At 42.5% G+C, this 21,087-nt stretch overlaps 1 protein-coding gene across 1 annotated transcript in view; it reads right to left on the reverse strand.

Moving 5' to 3' along the window:
* Positions 1–21,087, reverse strand: part of LPHN3 (latrophilin 3) — a gene marked incomplete at its 5' end in the record, with an annotated part of 170,479 nt that overhangs the window by 16,295 nt on the left and 133,097 nt on the right. The window contains 4 exons of the mRNA XM_008935601.1: positions 6,642–6,738; positions 9,226–9,351; positions 11,585–11,753; positions 15,117–15,143. Of these exons, the coding sequence (XP_008933849.1) occupies positions 6,642–6,738; positions 9,226–9,351; positions 11,585–11,753; positions 15,117–15,143 (419 nt within the window). The remainder of the gene's footprint in view (positions 1–6,641; positions 6,739–9,225; positions 9,352–11,584; positions 11,754–15,116; positions 15,144–21,087) is intronic.

Below are 21,087 nucleotides of genomic sequence, written 5' to 3' on the forward strand. Positions count from 1 at the left end.
AGCTCTCATCTTCTAGAGCGACAGTCTCCTACCAAAGGAAGAATTTCACCTTCAACTGTGCTTTCTAAATAACTGCTTTCTGAAAATGCAGGATGATATAGAATCATAATGGTGTGGGCTGCAAGGGACTTTAAAGATCATCTAGTTCCACCCCTTCTGCCATGGGCAAGACCATTTTTCTCTAGACCAGGTTGCTCAAAGCCCTACCCAAATTGGCCTTAAACACCTCCAGTGATGGGGCATCCACAACCTCTCTGGGCAACCTGCTCCAATGCCTCACCAGCCTCACAGTGAAGAACCTCCTTACATCTAATCTAAATCTACTGTCTTTCACTTTAAAGCCATTACCCCTTCTCCTATTGTTACACACCCTTGTAAAAAGTCCCTCTCCAGCTTTCTTGTAAGCCCCCTTCAGAAGTCTGCAGTAAGGTCTCCCCAGAGCCTTCTCTTCTCCAGGCTGAACAACCCCAACTCTCTCAGCCTGTCTTCACAGGAGTGGTGCTCCAGCCCTCTGATCATCTTCGTGGCCCTCATCTGGACCACATACGGCCACCTAAAGATAATTTAAAACTTCACCCACCCTTCCTGTAACATGCAGGGTTGTCCCTGCTGAGTTAACAGTGGAGATACAATTTCAGCCTGGAAATCACAGCTTAATTATATTTTTGGGTGGGTGGGAGGAATTTGATGGGAGATTTCATTTAAGAAACAATCAGGTCTCGGTTGGGTTAGAAATCAGGATATTAATGTTCTTCATTTTAATTTTCCCCTCTGACTCAGATTCCCACTGTTTGAATTTCAGCTCAATTTGTTCTGTTCATTATGAAGAAATCCACATGAATTTGACATTAAACTGATTATCTCTGAAAACAGTAGCAATAATTTCCCTTTTTCCTGCGTATGTTTCAGATTAAGTCTTTGTAGTTGATATAAAAACGCAGGGGAGAAATAATAAAGCAAAGGGAAATCAAGTATTTATTATGGAGCACTACTTAGAAGCTGAGACATGCAATGACACATATGCATTTGGGAAGAAAAAACAAGGGGTAGGGACAAACAATACACTCATTTCCATTTCCCATTTCAGCTCATTTGCTTGAGAAGAAACAGGGAGTGAATGTGGCTTTCCTAGCCAGGAACAATATCTGGTGTGCCAATACTGGGGATCACAGGGCTTTGTGACTACTATTTGATGGGGTCTGCTCCCTCATGAACGGACCCTTAGGGCCACAAGGATAAATTCACATTAAAGACTCACCATCCTGCAGTAAGAGCTGCCAGAGGTCTTGGGCTCCAATCCTGAACCACCTGTTTGGGTCCTGATGACCCCAATAGGCCTTAGTGGTCCTGATGAGACTCACTTGGGACCCAAACCCCCTGTTCAGCACTGGGCATCCAGTCCTTGCCTTATGTCTGTCTGCTAGCTACTCCTTGGACCTGGGCTGTAGCCCAGTTTCCAGCCCTGTCTCTTCCAACATCTTCTGGTGCTCTGGGCTGGACCATGGACCTGGTTCATCCCCTCACCTTGTCCAGGGCTGTGGATGGACCCTGTTACCAGCACCCAGCTCTGCCTGCTGGCCTAAGCCCCTGCAGGACTATGTCCCATCAGTGAGGACATGGCTTGTGCTTGACTCCCAGTCAGCTCCCAGCTCTTCTCCCTGATGAAACAGCTCTGCTGCTGCAGATCCCTGACATTTCCTGCCGTTCAGACAAGTGGAGCAGCCATGTAGGCTACCAAGAAATCCCTCCAGCAGACCTCTGTGGATGATGGTGGTGGGGACAGTGTTCAGTGCTTTGGGGGTAAGGGTACATAAACCATATGTGCATACAGCCAAAAGGCAAGAGGTCAACATTCTCCTGTTTTCATAGCAAGAGTGTTACTGGAATAAACTATTAAACTTGCTGCCTAGTTTGTAAGCCAGCACTCCAAGCGTTACAGCATACAGCCACCTGACCCAAGGCAACAGACTTCTGGAGTAGTTTCCATGTTCAAAGAAACCTGGTGGCTTTACCCCTATCCCATTTGTTTCCCCAGAGAGAGAAAAATCATTAAGACAGAGCTTTTTTTTTGCCATGAATGACAATATAGTTCTTCTTATCTGCTAACTTGAATACATATACAAAGCTTCATCAGTGCATTTTCCTCTAACAAAGCACTGCCTCACACCAGTGACAAACTCTTTGCCTCTGCTGCTCTCCAGCCTCACTCAAACAAGGAACATGTCTTTCTTTAACAGAGAGCTTCCATTTTATCTCTGGGGAAAAAAAAAAAAAAAAAAAAAAATCACCACCCCACCACTCCCCCTCAGCTTGAAAACCTGAAATGTAAAAACATTACAATATATTTAATGATTATCTTTTTCTCTCCCAGCTGTCTCATATCCAAAGAGAGACAGTAATTACCGTATTACCTCTCACTTATGACATGGATAAAAACAGGCTGGATTTGCATTTTTTTTTTATGCTGACTGTTTTTTGGCAAGGTTGCCTGAGCTTTCCAAGTGCTTTTTGACAATAACGCTTCAAAAGTGCAATAAGACCTGTCCCTCATGGTCCTGAGGTGGCCACTGGGATGCACCCAAAGCTTGGGGTCATGCTGCACCGCCAGAGCCCAGCAGTGCTCATGCTTACAGCAGTCCTCTGCAACCTGCTCCTCTTGCCATCAGCACTGTGCTGACAGACATCCCAATTTCCCTTGCTGGCTCCATCCATGAGTACAGCACAGGTCCATGATTAGATTATCAACACACAAGTACAGCAGAATTGGAATAACAGTAGTGCTGTTAATTGCTTTTAATCTCTAGCTCTTTTTAGAAACTGTTCCTAGCCCAACTACCCAAAAAATTTACTGTTACAACCAAGCAGTCATCTGCTCCACTTTCTCCTTAAACCTAACACAAAGAAAAACTTTGTCTGTTGCTTTCCTTTCATACTTTTTAACTTTCAGTCTTCAAAACAATAAGTTTTAGCAAACAGTCCATCCTAGATGCATCCCTTTGGTCCAGTTTGTCAGGATTGCAACCATGTGCCTGGATAAACACCACTTATACCAAACACCCAAACAGGGAGTTTTCTTTTTTTCTACTCTCAAATTTATCAGTTTGGTTCAGCTTTTACAAACCTGCAAGTTTTCAGCACTGGGAAAAGGAATGCAGAGCACATGATGGATGTGAAATAGATGGCAGAAATATCCAGCCAGACCTATGGTGGGAAAAATTGGGCAAGCTTGCAGAGTGGGAGTGCAAGGAGCAGGATTTCCCCTGAAACAGAGCCCATGACCATGGGGTGGACTGACATTCATTTCATGGTCCAAGAGGAAATCTGTGGCCAGTTTCTGTTCCCTTCCTCCTGCTTTCAGTAGTGTAACAACCCCAGATTCACACAATTTCTAAGCCATAATGAGTAGCAACAGGAAACAAAGCCTAAAACATATTGGACTAATCTGTGACTAGATGTTACATTCAGGAAATATCTGAAAGGGTCTTAGGAATAAACAGTGAATATAGTTTTTATTACAAAACACATTTTGTCAGGCAGGTTTGGGGTTATGCTTGAAATTTCTGGTAGGATAAATGAGAATAAGAAAAATAACATCATGGCCAAATACTTTTGGGGAGGACTTAGTAGATAAAAGAGGATCTGGAACTGAAATATGTCATATGTATTGTGATACCTCCTAAATCAGAAAAAGACACAGTTACATGTGAAGGATGTGCTAACACACCCATGCCATATTCCAGAGTGATGCCCAGGAGCTGCATGGAGAAATAAGAGGGTGTGATCCACAGAGGTTCTGGTCATCATACAGGAATACGAATAGCTAGAGCAGTCTTGCCCGGGACTTTATCAAATGGCAGGGCACTGTGAGTACTGTGAATGCCATCTGGGAAAATAAAAAGGCTTAAATGAGGAAGTATCTCAGTTGGAGGATGTCTCACTGCTTTCTGCTGCCACAGCAAAAACACAAAAACTCAGTGCCGGCCCAGGACATGGGGAAGTGCAGTTAGGCCAGGACCCAGAGGATGGGGCAGTTATAGGGAGAAAGGATCATTTTTACCCTGTTTTAGAAAGGGGGCTGCTGTCTGAAGGCTCTGGGAAAAACACCAGCACACAAAGAATGTTTAATCTGGGATAATACAGATACTTTCATGCAGAAGGTGTCTAGGCTTGGAGGGCTGGAGAGGGACTTCTGAACAGGTGCGCAAACCTATTGTATCAACCTCAGGCAGGGAAAGCTACTAACCATACAATTCAAGGCTCATACTTGACTCCTCTGAGCCTTTATTGTACACGTCTAAATAAAACATTAATGAAACAGCTCCTTTAAAGATTGATACATATTAAAATATTAAGAGGAAGACAGGAACTGTGAAAACCACATTGCCCCACTGGTCTGTTCAGGTTGCAGCTCTCTCTGGAGAGACTGAAGAAACAACTTACACTCTATGCAAGGTCCTAAGAACACAAATATTTCTTTTCAGATGGAATAAATCAGATAAAGTGTGAAATATCTGGGGCTCCATACAGTTGGGATTAATGTTGATGTCAGGGGTATTTTCTTAGCAGAACTGACCATCTGCTGCTTTGGAGATGCTAACTCCCAGAGAACTGTTTTAATCTCTATTTTGCAGACACTTCTGTCTACCAGAAAAGGGGAAAAAAAAAAAAAAGCAACACCAAATATTGTGCCTGCCTGCATGAAATAGGGGGGGGGGGCACCTCTGTATTATAGTACAGCTTGTTCAAGTCACTTAAGTGTCCCATCTAAAAGACTTCCCTTCCAAGACAGTTATCAGGCTGCTTCTGCAGTCAGCGGAGAGATTCAGGCCCTTTGTATGGTTCCTTTCGTCTGATGTTATACAAGGAAAATAGCTGGATGAAATCCACTTTGAAGATGGCTCCCCCAGCAGTTCATTTCCCAACTGACCTTTAAATAACAGGCCCATCTAGACAGGCTCTTGCCACACTGGGATGAAAATTACCCATCTGAAACCTCTTCATAGCTTTCCCAATTTATGGTCATACTCCTTGCTTTGCATGGGAAAAAAAGCCTAAACTGAAAAAGGAGAGATGCCCTTCTTTTGCTGACGAGCTCAGAAGATCCTGTTTACTAAAGCATTTCCCTTTGTAGCCTTGGCTGCAAGGGGAAGGAAGTCAGCTCCCATGCTAGCTGAAGGAGTGAACATTTCATCCATAACACATTTTGGCTTGCCACCGAGATGGAGCGATGGATGGCTGAGGGAAACAGCAGTTCTTGCTGTCACCTCTGTGCGACAACCAATCCTCCTCTGGATTAGCCCCAGAGAAGCCTGGCTGTAGCTCTCCAGCCTTTGATGCCAAGACAGAGAGAGATGTGAAGGCATGTGGATAAATCAGGCATTTGCAGTAATGGCACCTTATAGCTGTCTTTATCAATGAGTCTTTGGTGCAAAGTGAAAATATCCTGGCACAAAAGCCATCAGAGTGGGTTGAAGGATAAAAGTACATCTCCATGTTAACTACACTGCCTTCCCCTTTGCACTGTTTTGATACAGATATAAAATGTTCAGAGCACTGAGGCATATACTTCTAGCTGCCCAGGACCCAGTAGTCAGTTTCACTAACAGCACAGTCAAAATCCTTCAAGCCTAACCTCAGGCAAAACTCACCTTAAAATCAATGAGAACTCTGGGTGAATAATGACTGAATAAGAACCAAAGTCCCAACTCAATTCTCAGTTGAGCTTTGCAGTCCAGCTATCAGGACTGGAAATACTTTTGATTTTTGCTGTCATAAGAGAACAGCTGGGTCCAGTAATCTCAATTCTACTCCCTTTTAATTCTAGCATCAACTGGGTAGATAAACAAAACACAATTTTGGATCTGGTTGCTCAAGGCTAAGCCATAAAATAGGTGTACTGGAGGAGAGAGAATCAATCTCTGAGACTCTTTCTGGTATTCCCTTACCATTTTTTCCCTGCAACTCCCTGAAAAAGACTTCTTTTTTTAAAAAAGAGCGAAAATGGATTTCCTCCTGTGCCAGGCACCACATTTTGTTTGGCATATACATTTCTGATTGCCTTTCTTTCACAGATATCTATAAAGTTCACATCAGTCAGTTCTTCAAACTAGGAATATTACATCAGTGCAGACAATTTTGTTCCATGTTTTTTTTTTTTTTCTAACATTTATGATCTACTGTTCATTTTTGGTTCTGTAAAGATGACAGTATAGCTACATACCCAGGACAATCAGGACTCCTGTGACGTTTAACACAGGCCATACAGTGCTGCAGCAGCCCATATGCACTGTCAGCAATGAGGTCTGACACCTCAGCAGCTTCTGGCACTAGCAGTTTGCTGAGGGAAAGGGGAGATTTCTTCTCAAATTAATTTCATTCATCTCTTTTGCTTTTCCTAACTTCCTTCCAGAAATGACAATCCTTGAAAATGCATGTGTAAAAGTAAAGAAAAGGAAAAAACGGCAACAACCACCACCAAACCTCCTCCCAGTTATCATCGTAACATTTTTTTATCTAAGAAAATAGGGTTCAATGCCATTTGAGTTGAGGAGGAGGGGAGACGGGGGGTAGAGGGGTAACATGTTTCAGACTCCTTAAAGCCATCACAAGAGTTAGAGATATGAAAAATAGTTTATAATTACCTCTGTTGAGTGAAGCTGAACTGTTTATATCTCCAGTAATAAAGGAAGACTCGGACTGCTTTCGAACTGTGTCATTCCACATCCTACGAATCCGGCTCTGAAGAGGGATTGAACCACAGTAGGTAATGAATTTTTAGCAGCTGCAGATAGGCTTCTTTCTGCCTCACTAAAGATGGCTATTGGCATGTCTAGCTCAGGATGAGACTTGTTTCTAGACAGCTGTCATGCTTCCTGTACTATCTCAGATAGCTTGTGTCCTATATTTTGTGAACTATAACAGACTTGACCTGTGTCTTCATGTCCCTGAATGAACAGAAGTTTTCTACAGCCACTATTCACCTTGGGAAATATCAGGGTGAAAAAAATTCCCCACAAATAAATAACTCCTGTTCTCATACTGAAAAAGCTGTGATGGTTTTGCCATCTGTGGTATAGCTTCTTCTGCTGGCAAGAGAGTGTTCAAACATGTTTGCCTTCTGCTTCGTTTCTCAGATATGCTGTGGAGTATCTACTTCTGTGGCTTTTATGCCACTGTCGTGCACCTCCTCTGCTAGACCTTGCAAAAGTTCAAAATATCAGCCAACATTCACCTTGCAAACAGTTCAGCTGCAATCCCTGTGTGAAGATGTCTGGGGAACCCAGGTGTTCAGGTGATACTCTTCCTCACCTCCCCTCTCAGAGTATGATGGGCGCATCCCATGACTGTGTGAAAGTGGTTTTAGGAAGCCTGGGGGATTGGGAAGGCTGGATCCCACTGTGGCAGACCATGTTTTTCCTAATTCCTAAAAATTCAGTGCTTCCTGTGGTGGGATCTTAGCTACTCAAGACCTTCCATGGTTTACTCATGTGGTCACAGCTGAAAACCACCTGCTAGTATACTCATCAACTATGTAGTAACAGCCTCTCGTGTCCATGCATTATCCCTCCATAAATGGAAGCACAATGTGACACGAGGCCCATGCACTTTTAGGGCAATTATTTTTCACCTGGACATTTAATCCATTATATTTCTCTGACATGATCCATTGTGGATTAATTAGTTTGTTTTCTAAGTGCTTTTCAGAGAAACCAAAAAAAAAAAAAAAAAAAAACGATCCATTGTGGATTAATTAGTCTGTTTCCTAAGTGCTTTTCAGAGAAGGAAAAAAAAAAAAAAAAGATCTTCAAGTTTTGTTCCTCATGGACTTCTTTATTCAAAAGTTAGGAGTCAAATGCCTTCAACAACTGAGATTGATCTCCATCCACTCTCTATCATCTCTGTGAGGTTTCTCCTGCCTACAGGAGGTCCCAGGCACTTCCATCATTCCAAGGACAAGCTTCTGCAGGCAAAATAATTTTCCTTGGTAGCTTAAACCTCACCTGCCACGAGGGCACTGCTGCCAGGAGACTCAGATCACCCTCAAAAGGGCTTGTTTTCTTGTGCTGAAACTGCCAAGAGGAAGGGCCTAGTAAAGTCAACTCTTCACAGACCTAAGGGCACCTACCCAGTAGCTAAGTTATGTAAAAGCAAAGGCTTTCAAATTAGCCACACAAATGTTGCTGGATATAGTGAGTTTTGGACATTATTTATTACTGTGGGCCTACTGGAGAGAGGCTCCATATTCTATTGCTGTTACTTGCCCTTGCATAACATCCAGACCTACATAAATGCCAAAGTGGAACTATTGGATGACATCTTGGAAACCACTGAAAATAAATAATAATTTGCTCCAAGACATAAATTGCAAATTAGACTTTCCTGGGAAGCTATAAACTGTTACTTGCTGCATGCCCTTCATAATTTAATATTGGAACTGTCATGTATAATTACTTCCATTAGTAATACTGAATAAATTTGTGTTTAGCTTCTATTGATTAAGAAGTAAGCTTCTTCATTTTATGTGAACTGTTCATCCTTAAATCTGCATCTGTACATACAAGTTAGCTTCGAAACTGCTAAGTGCACAAACTACATAAAACCTGAATTTTTGGATGACCAAAGCGTAATGAATCCAGTCACTTAATAAGATAAGCTGACCCCAATGGATTCTCCTAAGATGTCTATAAACTAAGGTAAATTGAGTGTGGCAAGGAATTGATCAAACCACTGAATGACAGAAAGCAAGCTCTTTCACCGTGAAGGCTACAGAAAGGCTCTTGTAGTTTTTTTTTTTTTTTAGCAAGAAAAATGCTTGGTTGTTCCAGCATCATTCCTGTACGTTCCTGCAATAGCAGTGACAATCTTCAGCTTGTGATTAAAGCACAGACTGGCGTGTAGCGTCACTGGCAAAATGCCCCCAGCTCCTTACTCCCATGGAGAGTGGGCAGGACAGTTCAGGTGATAATTGCTCACATGTCTCTGGAAGGCAAATCTGGACTTTTTATTCTCATCACAATTATTTAGAAGGTTCTTGGAGAGGCACCAGTTGCCATCCCATCCCAAGGGAAGCCACTGTTCTAAATCAGGTCCAGGAGGATGGGAAATCTCTGTGGGTGCAGTCATGAGAGCCCTAAAGCAGCTCAGTACCAAAAGAGAGGAGCTTTTGTCTCAGCATAGCCACGAAGGGTACTGGCCCTGGGGGCACGGACAAGAACTGTGGGTTACCTGTGAGCCTGTGGAATATCTTCCAGGTGTTCGTGACCCCGAGGTTTTTCCTGAGCCGATAGAGCTCTCTGTACTTTTCCCACTACAGCAATGCGTGCGCAGGCATTTTCCATATTCTTTACGTACCTAGCCAAGGAAAGAGGAAGGGGGGTTTAACGGGCAGCTCCTCCTTGAACCCACCACCTTCTGATTTTCAACACGGCCTCTGGTATCTCCTCAGTGGTTCATGAAAATGATGGCTGTTGCAGTATGCAGGGAAGAAGCCTATTATACCCTGCAGCTGAGCTCGCTGTTTAGGATGGCAGCAGGGACTGCTTTGTGCAGCAAAGCTGCTCGCTGACACCAGGCAGTTGTAGCTTCCTCTGAGGCACATAAAAGGAGCATGGGAGAAACTACAGATACACTATGACTGAAAATTAATATCCTTATAGATGTGATATAAACTGGCATATTGACTCATCAAGGTACTAAAAGTTATTGCTTCTGGCAGGGGACTAAGAAGGAAAATTCAAAAAGATACATGTAAGAGCTATTGATTTATTTTTTTAAAAAAATTATTTCTTGCAGTCAAATTGAAACTTGAGCATACTGTAGGCCCAGCACCCCTAGATATTATAGTCAGATTATATTCCCAGTGCACAGGGGTGGCTGGACCCTGCTTTCCCACAGTGCTGTGCAAGCCAGTCATGTTTTAAATGGGGATCACAGTCAAACTGGGCCAACTCTTTGCCTAGAGTAAACCCATTTTAGCTCCTTTGCTTCAAAAGAACTATGCTGACTTGTGCCAGGATCTAAGCTTTGACTAAGGTTCAGGTGTGACTTTTTATGGGCAGCAATACCCAGAAACCAGATGGGACAAGACTGAAAATGAGCAAACCATACTGAAAATCCAAAAGCAGGTCATATTGCCTGTTTACAAAAAAAAGGCCCAAAAAAACCCATGCATGTCCAAAAGACCGGCTGAGGTTCCTTGGAGTGCATGGCTTGCTGTGAAATTTTTCCAGACTATCTACAAGCATTTCAAAACTCTGTGAAACAACTGTTTAAATAGCAAATTACAGCTTTTTCATTAGGCTCTTCCTCAAGCGCTTGAGACAAACACAATACCACAAGTGCCCAATATGCTCGAGTGCCTAATCAATCCTTTGCTGAGAGAAAATAATTCAATTGCTTTAATTAGCCACCTACTGCTTTCCTCTCTGCAGCTTTTTGCTGATTTTCAAGTCCATGATAGATAGAAAAGGAAAGGATTTTTTTTTTTTTTTTTTCTTTTCTCAAATAATTCCTCCCTCAGCTCTTGGGTCAGAGAGATGCATCCATCCCACAGCAAGGTATGGGCTGCATCCTCCTTCCCTCTAAGCAGCCATAAATCAGGAACAATCCCACAGTCATCAGTGATGGTTTGAGGGTGTATACAGGCTTGAGACAGAAAGGAGGATGGTTCTCCCATGCTGAGTGAGCATCCCGGTAGCCCAGGAGGCTGCGGTGTCATGCTGGGATACCAGTTTAGAGACTGACCCTTTGTGAGGTGCACTGGAGGTCAGAGGTGAGAATGGTGCAGAAATTCAAAATCCTAGCCAAAGAGGCACCTGCAGGTTTAACTAGCAACACTAATGCTTCCTACTGCTTATCACCATCTTGCCTGGAAATTTTGTTACTGAAAGTTTCGGGATCATCAGCAGGCATTTGCATCTAGATAAAGCTTTTAATCTTTTTAAGATGCACAAAGCTGAAGTGACCAAGACAAAACTCTGAATCCCAAAAGTTTTCCTTTGGTTTCAAGAAGGACATTTTCACACAGCTCTGCGGATCCCTCCACAGGCACCTGCTAATGAACTGTTGCAGAGCACAGGCCCTCCAGTTCTTAAAAAGGTGGGGGAAGCAGCCCCTGTAACACACTATCAATCTGTATATGCTGCTATGGAAAGGGGTGATTTCTTGCAAGGGCTGCCAATGAGGTTATAAAGCTCCATTTTGCTCCGAGCACTCGGCCAGGCAAGGACCCCTCCCGATGCTCAAGGAGTCACTCCCACCTCCCTCTGCCTTATGGGAAAGAGGAATCTGGCCCACAGCAGGCAAAGCCCTTTTACAGGCAAAGCCCTTCTACAGGTTTGCTTCCATAAAGCCCTGCAAACTGTCAGCTGCCTTTTCCCTGAAATGCCACTGCCACATATCTTCATTATGACCTCATTCCCCTGCGTCCTGCCCGTTTCCAGTCTAAATACCACTCTTATTAGGTGCACGGAGATAAATCTGTGTAAGATCAATTCAGGGCACATAGATGATGTTATGCTGTGGTTGTTAGGCAACAAAATACCCCATTACCACCTCTTTTGCCGCCGGGAACTGTCTGTCTTACCTTTTTCTGGAGGACACAATGGAAAATGAATATAAACATTCCCTGCAGAGAATTGAATATGGTGAAGAGATACGCCATGATGACTGTGCTTTCATTAATATACATGAGTCCAAATGCCCAGGTCAGTCCTAATAGGCAGAGTAGGGCTATTGCACCTATAACCCAGGACCTGTTGGGAAAAACAAAAAACACAAAGAAAAAGATTGATTTTTCATCTACAAAAGAAAGCACACATCTACAAGCAGGAAGACTTTGCCTGTGGTTTTAGCAAAAAGAAAACAGCTTATCAAAATGAGTTGTAGGGTGTTTTGTCTTCAAGCTGGATGCAGTTTACAAATCTTTAAGCTTGAGGAAATACACAGAAATGGAAATGTTATGAGCATGAAAATTTATCATAACCAAAGCATATTTGCAACCACAATGTTTTGTTTCTTTTCTTTTTCTTTTTTTAATGTAAAAGCAGTGTGTATGTAAATGACATGTGGATGCTATTTCTGCAAATGGCAGGAAAAGAAAATAAATCAACCCAAACAACAGCTCTAAATATAACTTTTTTGGTGTCCACAGGTTTCACTGGGGCAGGAGTGCCAGCTGGATAGCTTCTTTATGCTTAACACCAAGACACATGTATTGCTGCATTTTAGCTGGTCTCCCACATGCCTGTAAACCAGACAAACAATGACAAGCAGGTGGGCAAGCCCTTGCCACTGGCCAGGCCAGCTCCGCACAAGAAGGCACTCTGCGATGCTGCTCCACACTTCTTCCACCCTGCCACCAGGGTAAATATATATACACACGTATAGGCACTCCCACACCACACCTGCTCAAACAGCAACTGCTGCCACACTTCTGCTCAGAGACAAGGAGGGGCAATCCTGCTTTGCACTGGCTACAAAACCAGGTTATCGCTTGCTCCACCCTCAGGAGGGAAGCAGGAGTAGGGCTGCAGCCACTGCTTGGCCCAAACGTCATCCTAGCAAATATGGGTAGCCTACAATTTCTGTTTGTTTTCTCCCAGCAACTTTCTGCTTGGACAGACAGAGGTGGGGACATGGGATGGCTGTTGCGTGTTATTTTTTTCAGCACACTTTCAGGAAAACTGGAAACTCTGCTGGGATGGCAGGAGAAGTATTCCATGTTACCCTGCTAAATAACATTTAGTCATCTGTTAAATTAACTTCTCAGACTGATCTTCTAATACCAGGACATGAGATGAAGTTGTGACAAGCAGGACAGGAACCGTGTCCTGCTCCTAGCTATACCTTTAGTTTCCACATGTTAAATTACCTACAGCTTTAAAGGAATTGCTGCTGCACAGGGCAGGGAGTCAGCTTCTAGCTGGGAAGCACAGTGGGAAGTGCATAGCAAGCAGCACCGTTAGCATCTTTTTGCCCTTTCCCTCAAGGCCTTGATTTTCTTCTGTCTTCCCCTGGATTTATTAGGTGTAACATCTTAAAAACTAAGGTAGTGATACCCAGTGTTTGCACCCCGTCCTCACCTTTTTACCCTTTGATCCCCCAAAGCAGACAAACCTGCAACCAGGCAGCACCTCTGCTTCCTTGTCCACCCCAAAGCAGCCTGAGGTGCTGCAGAAGGGCTCCCAGGAACAATGACCTGCCCACATTTCTAAGCCACTTCAGCCTTGCAGAAACTTGGCCAGGGTTTGGGCATATTTGAGCTCCCATCTGCTAAGCAGAACATGGGGCAACAGGGAGAAAGATGAAGTAGGGGCAGTTTAGGGGAAAAGTCCTGCAGAGGTCAGGCAGTCAATCTCATCTGTGGAGGCTCCATAGTAGCTGCAGCCTTGAATTCTTTTCCTTTTTGCAGGGCTTGTCACAAACAGAAGCACACCAGTGCTGTATTTGTATTTTCTGTTGTGTTTTTTCTTTAGGCATTAGAATGAAAATACAGCGTTAAGTCTTCCACTGAAGTTTATAAAATATGTATTATTTAACCACATGACCAGAGGAGTTCCCTAAGGTAACCTCTTATTAAGGCAGTTCTTTAAAAATCACTATTATGTATCTAGCAGACCAGAACAGCTCCTTTGAAGCATTTCCAGTCAATCCCGCTAATAAATATTTAGCATGATGCAAATTGAAAATGCACTCTCAAAATCCTTCAGGAAGGTAGCCACTAGATAAAGTTTACAAGCTTTAGCTGCTTGGTATATTTTTCTCCCTGAGACTCCACCACCAGTGAGAGCATGTTATCATCTTAATTGCATGCCAATTTAAAAAATACAAGTCTTTTTTTTTTTCCTTAAAAGAACAACAAAAATGAAGTGGAAAACATTTTTCCCCTCCCATTTCTCTTCTCTCTCATGATTAAAAGCTTCCTGCATTTACAAAGCCTTTAAAAAATTATTTCTAGGATATCAGAAAACTATTCTGCTCTGAAGCACAGCCAGTTCTTGAACTCAATAAAAAAGCCCTTGGCTGTAGAGGTGTGCAGGAGCAAAACAGCTTTTTTTAGTGGAAATATGCTAGTTTCAGTGATGGAAAGTATGCCAGTTTCAGTGATCTGTGGGTTTAGAAGACTCTCAACAGTGTAAACTGTACATGTTACAGTGTTATGCTTCAGAAAACAAGACTTGGAGATAAAGAAGATGTGGAGATTACTTTGAATAGCTCCTGTAACAGAAAAAAAAAAAAAAAAGAAAGAAAAAAAAAGAAAAAAAAACAACCAAGCAATGAAAGAGAATATGGGAAGGATGCTGCAAGAATGAACACAAAGGACTCTTCACCAGAAGAACAAACTGAAAGTCTACTGCAAAGCTGATTTGCTTCTGTTCTGTGCTACTGCACATTACTTTTTGGTTGCAGGAGAAAAAGCATGGATGCCCTAAGGCACGTAATTTCTAGACATTTTTGGCTTTCTTAGCTTTTCTTTTTTTTTGGTGTGGCTTGTGGTTTTTGGTTTCTTTTTGTACAGACTTGCTGTTGCTTTTTCTTTCTTTCTTTCTTTTTTTTTTCCTTTTCCTGTAGTGCCATTTTAAGCAATAAAGAAATAAAACCATCCATGTTTTGATGCAATTGAAAATCAGAGATTTACGATCAGGGACAATTAGGTACTCCAATGCATAAGGAAAGGAGACAGTCTTCAATACACAAACAGATTTGCTTGTACTGCTCCCATTAGCTAGAATGGGAATCATGGTTGATTACCACCCCTGCAGCTTTCTGAAAATTTACTTCTGTATTTATGTGACAAAACACAGTGGACCAGAGGGTTGCTATTGATATAACAAGTCTGTACTACATAGGATTAACTTGGGAACGTTCACTTCGAATTCAAGTTACATCCAATCAAAGAATATAAAGCCAATATGGTGGCAATTGGTTGGCAATACAGATGCAGAATGTTTACTCTGCACATTAGCTGTATGCCTGATCGTTTTCCTGCACAGTTTGCTCTTCTGCCTCAAATGCGAATGACAGAAGCTGTAATGATTTTTCAATATTGATCTGACAGCTGGTTCATGAGACCACACTGATAAATGAAATTTATCAGCCATTCAGGTCATTCTTACTTGATGAAGGGTCTGTTATCCTCATAGCTAAAGAATGCGTAGACATAAAGACAAGAACACCAACATTAGAAATATAACGACATAGAGAATATAGCTTACTGCTAGTCCCCCTCCCTTCTCCCACCAGCCATCACAAACACTGAAGGTGGACCAGGATCAGGTGTGCCTGGTAGACACCAGCCAGCCTGGCTGGCAATACCAGCACTAGCAGCGAGCTGCAGCCATCCCTCCTGCCTCCGATCATGCAACTGCCAAACGACTTTGAAATCTCTTTTAAAAAGCATGGATATCTCTGGAGAAGATGAGTTTTGAAACTCCGGTGTAGCTACCGCAAGAGGCTTGCATGTGTTCAAGGTGGCAAAACTTCACCGTGCCTCCAGCACTCTCCATCTGTGGTGTGTTAATGTATTACAGGAACCTCTTTATTGCCATCTACTTTTGCATAAGTGTAACTCCCAGCTTGCTAACTTATAAGTCAGACTGCATCATTATCATCTTTTTTGAGATAATGGCATTTGGATTTCCTAAAGCCCTAGGTGACAGAAAGTATTGACCTATTTACTCTCATTTCACAGGGAAGGACAAAGAAAGGACTCTGTCAAGCAAAAGTGCAAAGCAGCCTGCTGTAGTGAGAAAGAAGCCAAGGTGGACTGTTCAAAAGGAGCTTCTGCCACTGCAGGGACACTAGATGAGGGACAGCCATTTTCCTAGGGGAGTCTTCCTGATCTTCTGTGACAGGCTGTGCGCCTACCTCTGCCTGCATGGTGGGTGATGTGCAATATGTGGAGAAGGCAAGCCAACAACCAGGCTTCCTCTTCTCCCTGGAGTGGAGCTTTGGAACCTGCAGTCCCTTGCAGCAGCTACCGTTGGTGCCAGAGACGAAGGCTGGCTCAGTATGCTCATCTCACTACCTCTGCCAGCACAGCCATGGCCAGCCCGTCCTCCTGGGACCTCCATTGGTCAATACTGGCAATCTGTCAAGCTTTACCCTCAGCTAAACAAAATGCCCTGCTTGGAGGGGACCTGCTTCAGTCCGAGTTAGAATGAAGCTGTATTAAAGTTGAATGATGTTCAGCAGTGACTTCTGACTGAGAGGAACACAAGTATGTCCAATATGAGGCTTTGTGGTTTTTCTTCACAATGGCTTGAGCCACACAGGAACAATTCACATGCACCTGAAGACACAGAGAGGCCATCTGAGTATTAGGAAGTAGGATTAGTTCTCATGGGAGGAAGGTGGTTTCACACAGTATATTGTGCAAAACATTCCCATTTTCTTCCTATCTTGTCCCTGGCTGAGCTAGAAGCAGTGATGCTGCCAGTCCCAGCTTTGCCCTGGCATGGTCCCCTGGGGTTTTCAGGAAAGGGAGGGAACAGTCGTCGAATGGACTGGATCTGGTCATGCTCATAATACTTGCCCCAGCCCCACCCTGAGCAGCAAGATACAAGTTGAGGACATACCACAGGAGGCAAGGTAGCCTTCCCCAAATCACTGCCAGGTAAGCAGTGCTATCTCAGCTCTGCACCCACAGCATCCCTGGGCTGTAGCCCTCCCTACTTCCATGCCCAACTCCCCCTGCCCCCAGCCAAGCCCCCTTTGCAGCTCTGCTCCAGCATCCAACCACGCCCTTCAGCTTCCCTGGCTGCCACCCCTGCAGGGATCCACCCTTACAACTGCTCGCCTTTGGTCTTCTGCCACATCTGTTAGCCACATGAGGACAGTCAAGCTACCCCAGGGCACTCAAAGGTGGTATCTAACGATGCATGGGGAAAGTACAAAGCGGATCAGGAAGGAAAGAAGAAACAAATGTAGAGTATGTAGGTGGTTTGATGCAGGGAACTGAGTCAGCCTGCAAGATCATCAGGGCAGGTTCCCGTTGTGTCTGTGGCATGCTTAGTACCACAGGACCTGCAGCTTCCCTGTGCTGCAATTAAATTCAATGAAGATGTGAGAGAGTCTGGAGCTCCCAGTCCAGCAATGCAGGCAAGAGCAGGGCATGAATTTATATTACTGTGTTCACAAGCACTCAGGTTTTTATGGTAAAGATATTACTGATGAAATGTTGCTGGTGATAGATTATAAATGGAGAGAATTAGGGAAATTTTTTACTCTGTTGTGGCTACCCAGACCCTTGCAAAGTTTTTCAGTCATCTGTAATAGCCTCTCTTTAAGGTAGCTGAAGGCTCCGCTTCATCTTTGTACAGAAAAAATGCAAAATGGGTAAACTTGGATAGCCTTTTAGCTTGATTGAGACTAACGTTTCAAAGCAGCTCAGGAGAAAACTGTTAAAAAAAAGACATGAGCAGCTAGTAACCCATTTCCAACCCAGATGTGCCTGGGACCCTTGCTCAAAGCAAGGAGGTGCTCAAAGAGTGAGATTTTTAAAAGACGCCTAACTCCCAAACACTTCAAATCTCTGTGCATAGGGCTCACAGGATAGAAGTCTCTCATATTCTTCTTGAAATACAGATCATTCCTTTTCATTTTACCAACTCAAGTGTTGTAAGAAGCTTAACTCTTGTGTTAGCAACAAGTCAGGTCTGACAAAAATTACTCCAGAAGCTTTTTTTTTGTTGTTGTTGTTGCATTATTTTTTTTTTCCTCTGGTAAAGTCAGTGAAACCTATCTGTGCTGTAGTAATACTGTATCATTGTCTGCAATACATAAAACCATCACAAAAAAAGCCTTGGAAGAGCCTTAGCTCACAGGAAAATGGAGCCACTAACTGGAAAATTGAGATTATACTCTCTAGCAGTACAAGCAAATAACAGTCAAAGCAGCAATCACTGGAGAACCTAGCCTAGAACAGCTTGAGATGCTCGATCTAGTGGTTTCTCCAGATTTGGATAAATTCTTCCAGTTCCTGGCAGTAAGAGATATAGCCCACTGAATTCAAACTATGAGATTCTGGTCCTTCCAAAGTTAATGGAAGACTAGTACCCCCAAAGAGCAATTTATCCCCTACAAGAAGATGTTTAAGGTGGATCAGGCTTTGCCATTCCCTAAAGAAAAAAATTTCTCTACTGGCTGAAAAGGAAACCTGAACGATGGCGTAAATGAGGGTTTCACTTTCAAATACCTGAAGTTAAAAAGCTGATCTTTAGTGGTTATTTCTTTAACTTACAGAATCTTACCTCACCTCCACTGTGTTTCTTCCCAGTCCAAATGATGGATAGTGGATGGTCTACCAATCTGTATAAATACCTAATTCATTTCCTAATCTTAAAAGCCCTGACTTTACCTCAAGGCAAAAACTTCTTAAGGTTAATTACATATCATGTAAAACTCTTTCAAAATCTTAAGTCAGATGTCTTTCAATTTCCCAGAGTACTTTCTCCTTCAGTGATGAGAAAGGATTGTCCATATTACCTTCTATATTCCTGTGATACTTCTAGACCAATAATTTTAGCGACTTTTTTAAAAAAAGTAATTCCTTATATCCTTGTTTAGATTCTTAAGGGATTTCAAAACCAATGCACCCTAAGCTTGGATGCCCCTCTCTCACTGACTATCTTTTTTCAACTCTAACACATGCCTTTTTGACACAAGGCAACTGAATTGCTAGAATACACACTGACAGACCAATAAGGAAGCACAGACAGCCTGCAGTTTATATTATATGGTGTGAACCACTTCTGTATTTGTAGATTAGCGATATTCTGGATTGCTAAAGCCCTAATTTTTATTCAGCAAGAAAAGGAAGGCAAGAATTTACCTTCACACACAGATTAGTACTAAAATGCTACTGAACAGAGAAAGCCTGTTATCAAAAAGCAGTTACTCATCTCTCATTTTAAAGGAATAATGTCTCATCTTCTTACATTTTGAGAAAAAGGTGTTTGTTTTTTTTTTTTTTTTATATTTAACAAAGTGTACTTTTTGAACCACATTTAGAGTAAAATTGGGACTTTAATGAAACCCTACATACCTAATCAACTTGAAATGTTATCAATTTATTCAACTCTTTACGTTTTTTTACCTAACTTGAATTTTTCACTTTTTTGACAATTCAAGGTATTTTCACATCTCTCCAGCAGCGGGAAAAGGTTCAATAAGCACATGGACTCAGTGTTTGGGCCAAAAAAATAACAGTTTGGCTAGCAAGCAAAACTGCCAAAGTGAGCACACAAGACTTCTAGTAGCTGTTACGAGTGTTGAAACCCAGATGCAAATAGATGAATGATGTACCCCCTCAGAAGCATTCAGAAAGACTCATAGAATTCATTTTAATAAGGCACAAATAAAGCAGAGAGTTAGACATTTCCTGCAGGCAAGCATGAGACACAAAATAGAGCATGCTTTTGTGTCTCTTCACTGCCTGCCAATAGTAGCAGGGACTTTTTTTTTTTTTTTAATTTCAAGGATTAGAAAAGATTGATTTATCGAACTGCTGAAAATCTACAAGAAGGAGTTGGAAAGTCCAGCACTCCCCTCATAAAGCAAACAGGTTCATTGCTAATTAGTGACAGAGCATCTTCATGGCAAGAAAAATCAATTGCAAGCAATAAAAGAGTGCTTAAAGGATTTTGCCTTCACATTTTGTGACAAAGTTACCACCTTGATGGCATGATGCCAAATGTCTTCCTAATTGCCTTCCTTAGGCTGCTGACATTCATCACATGACTTTCCAAGACATAATTTCTAAATCTCCTCTTCTGGCTCCTGCACTATCTTTGACAGGAGGTGGCCAGTGCCATGAAGACCTCCATAACCATTTTGGGAGTCAATAGTCCTGTCACAGCTTCATTTGCAGAAGAAACCACTCACCTTACATGCCTTGGAGATCTGTAAAGGTTAGGGTCCTACCTCCTGGCATAAGGGAAATTTTATAGAGCTTGAAAGCCTCTTCTAACTTCCACTTTTAGCTCTGAAAATTTTATCCAGACAAATGAGGCCAAACATTCCTTGGTCCTATGCAATGCACAAGCCCAGGATTTGGGGCAACCTATACTTGCTTTTTTCTCCCAAAGGCTGAGCATCATCCCTTTCCCTCCCAAGTCATCTGAGGAAGTCATGGCCTGCTTTCTGAGATTTGTTTTTAATTATTGCAATTGGTAAGAGTAATTCTGTTAAGCTCATCTCATTTTCTGTAAGTAATTAATTACCCTTAGAATTGCTTATCCTGTTGATTCCCTTCCTCCTAACTTTGCAAAGGCATGGCACGATTATTCAAACCACACTGATATGTAACCACATATCTGATTGTTTCCCTCAATACGGATTCAGCAAAGCCTTTGAACACCTTTGTATAATCCAAACAGCACCAGCAGGACATACTGACAAAATACTTAAAATGTATGGCCTATTAAAACTATAATCATGATTTATAGGTTCGCAGAAAGACCTTAGGTATTTAATATCTTCCAGGACACTCTCTCCAATCAATAACCACCGATTGATTTTTTTTTTTTTTTAAATTCGTAAAGGACGGCGCCTGTCAGTGAGAAGATTAGTGCTTTGCAATCACCATTCAACATTAACGCAGCCAGCACAAAAACCATAGATAAACACACAAAACCCAAAGCCAAAACAGTCTGATACTAACCAAACCCTTCTGCAAAAAACTCAGACAGCAGCAAATTGCAACAGCATCGGATGCTGCCGTTAACATCACTGGGTGAAAAAGGCACCCAGACAAAAGTGCAACCTCAGATGTTTTTTGAGCATTGGCAGGACTTCTGCCACTGAGGTGCTCACAAACTCTGCACTCTGCTAAAATATAAATGTGCTGTATCTTGTCTGGGTAGGAAGCTTGTAAATACTTCATTTTGTGCCAACTCCAATGATTTTTCTGGGTTTGGTTTAGAATGCCTATTAAAAGTTTGTTCATGCAGAGAAACATGTGAAGGGTCTAAAGGACCAGCACTGACCTAGCTACCTAGGGGACCAGGAAGCATGCCATTTTCTTACATAGGATCCAGGGAGATGCTAAGCCAACCATCAGGCTTGTGAGGGCACAGTATTCTCTCT

This window comes from Merops nubicus, unplaced genomic scaffold, assembly GCF_000691845.1.
Source record: "Merops nubicus isolate BGI_N331 unplaced genomic scaffold, ASM69184v1 scaffold1502, whole genome shotgun sequence".
NCBI lineage: Eukaryota > Metazoa > Chordata > Aves > Coraciiformes > Meropidae > Merops > Merops nubicus.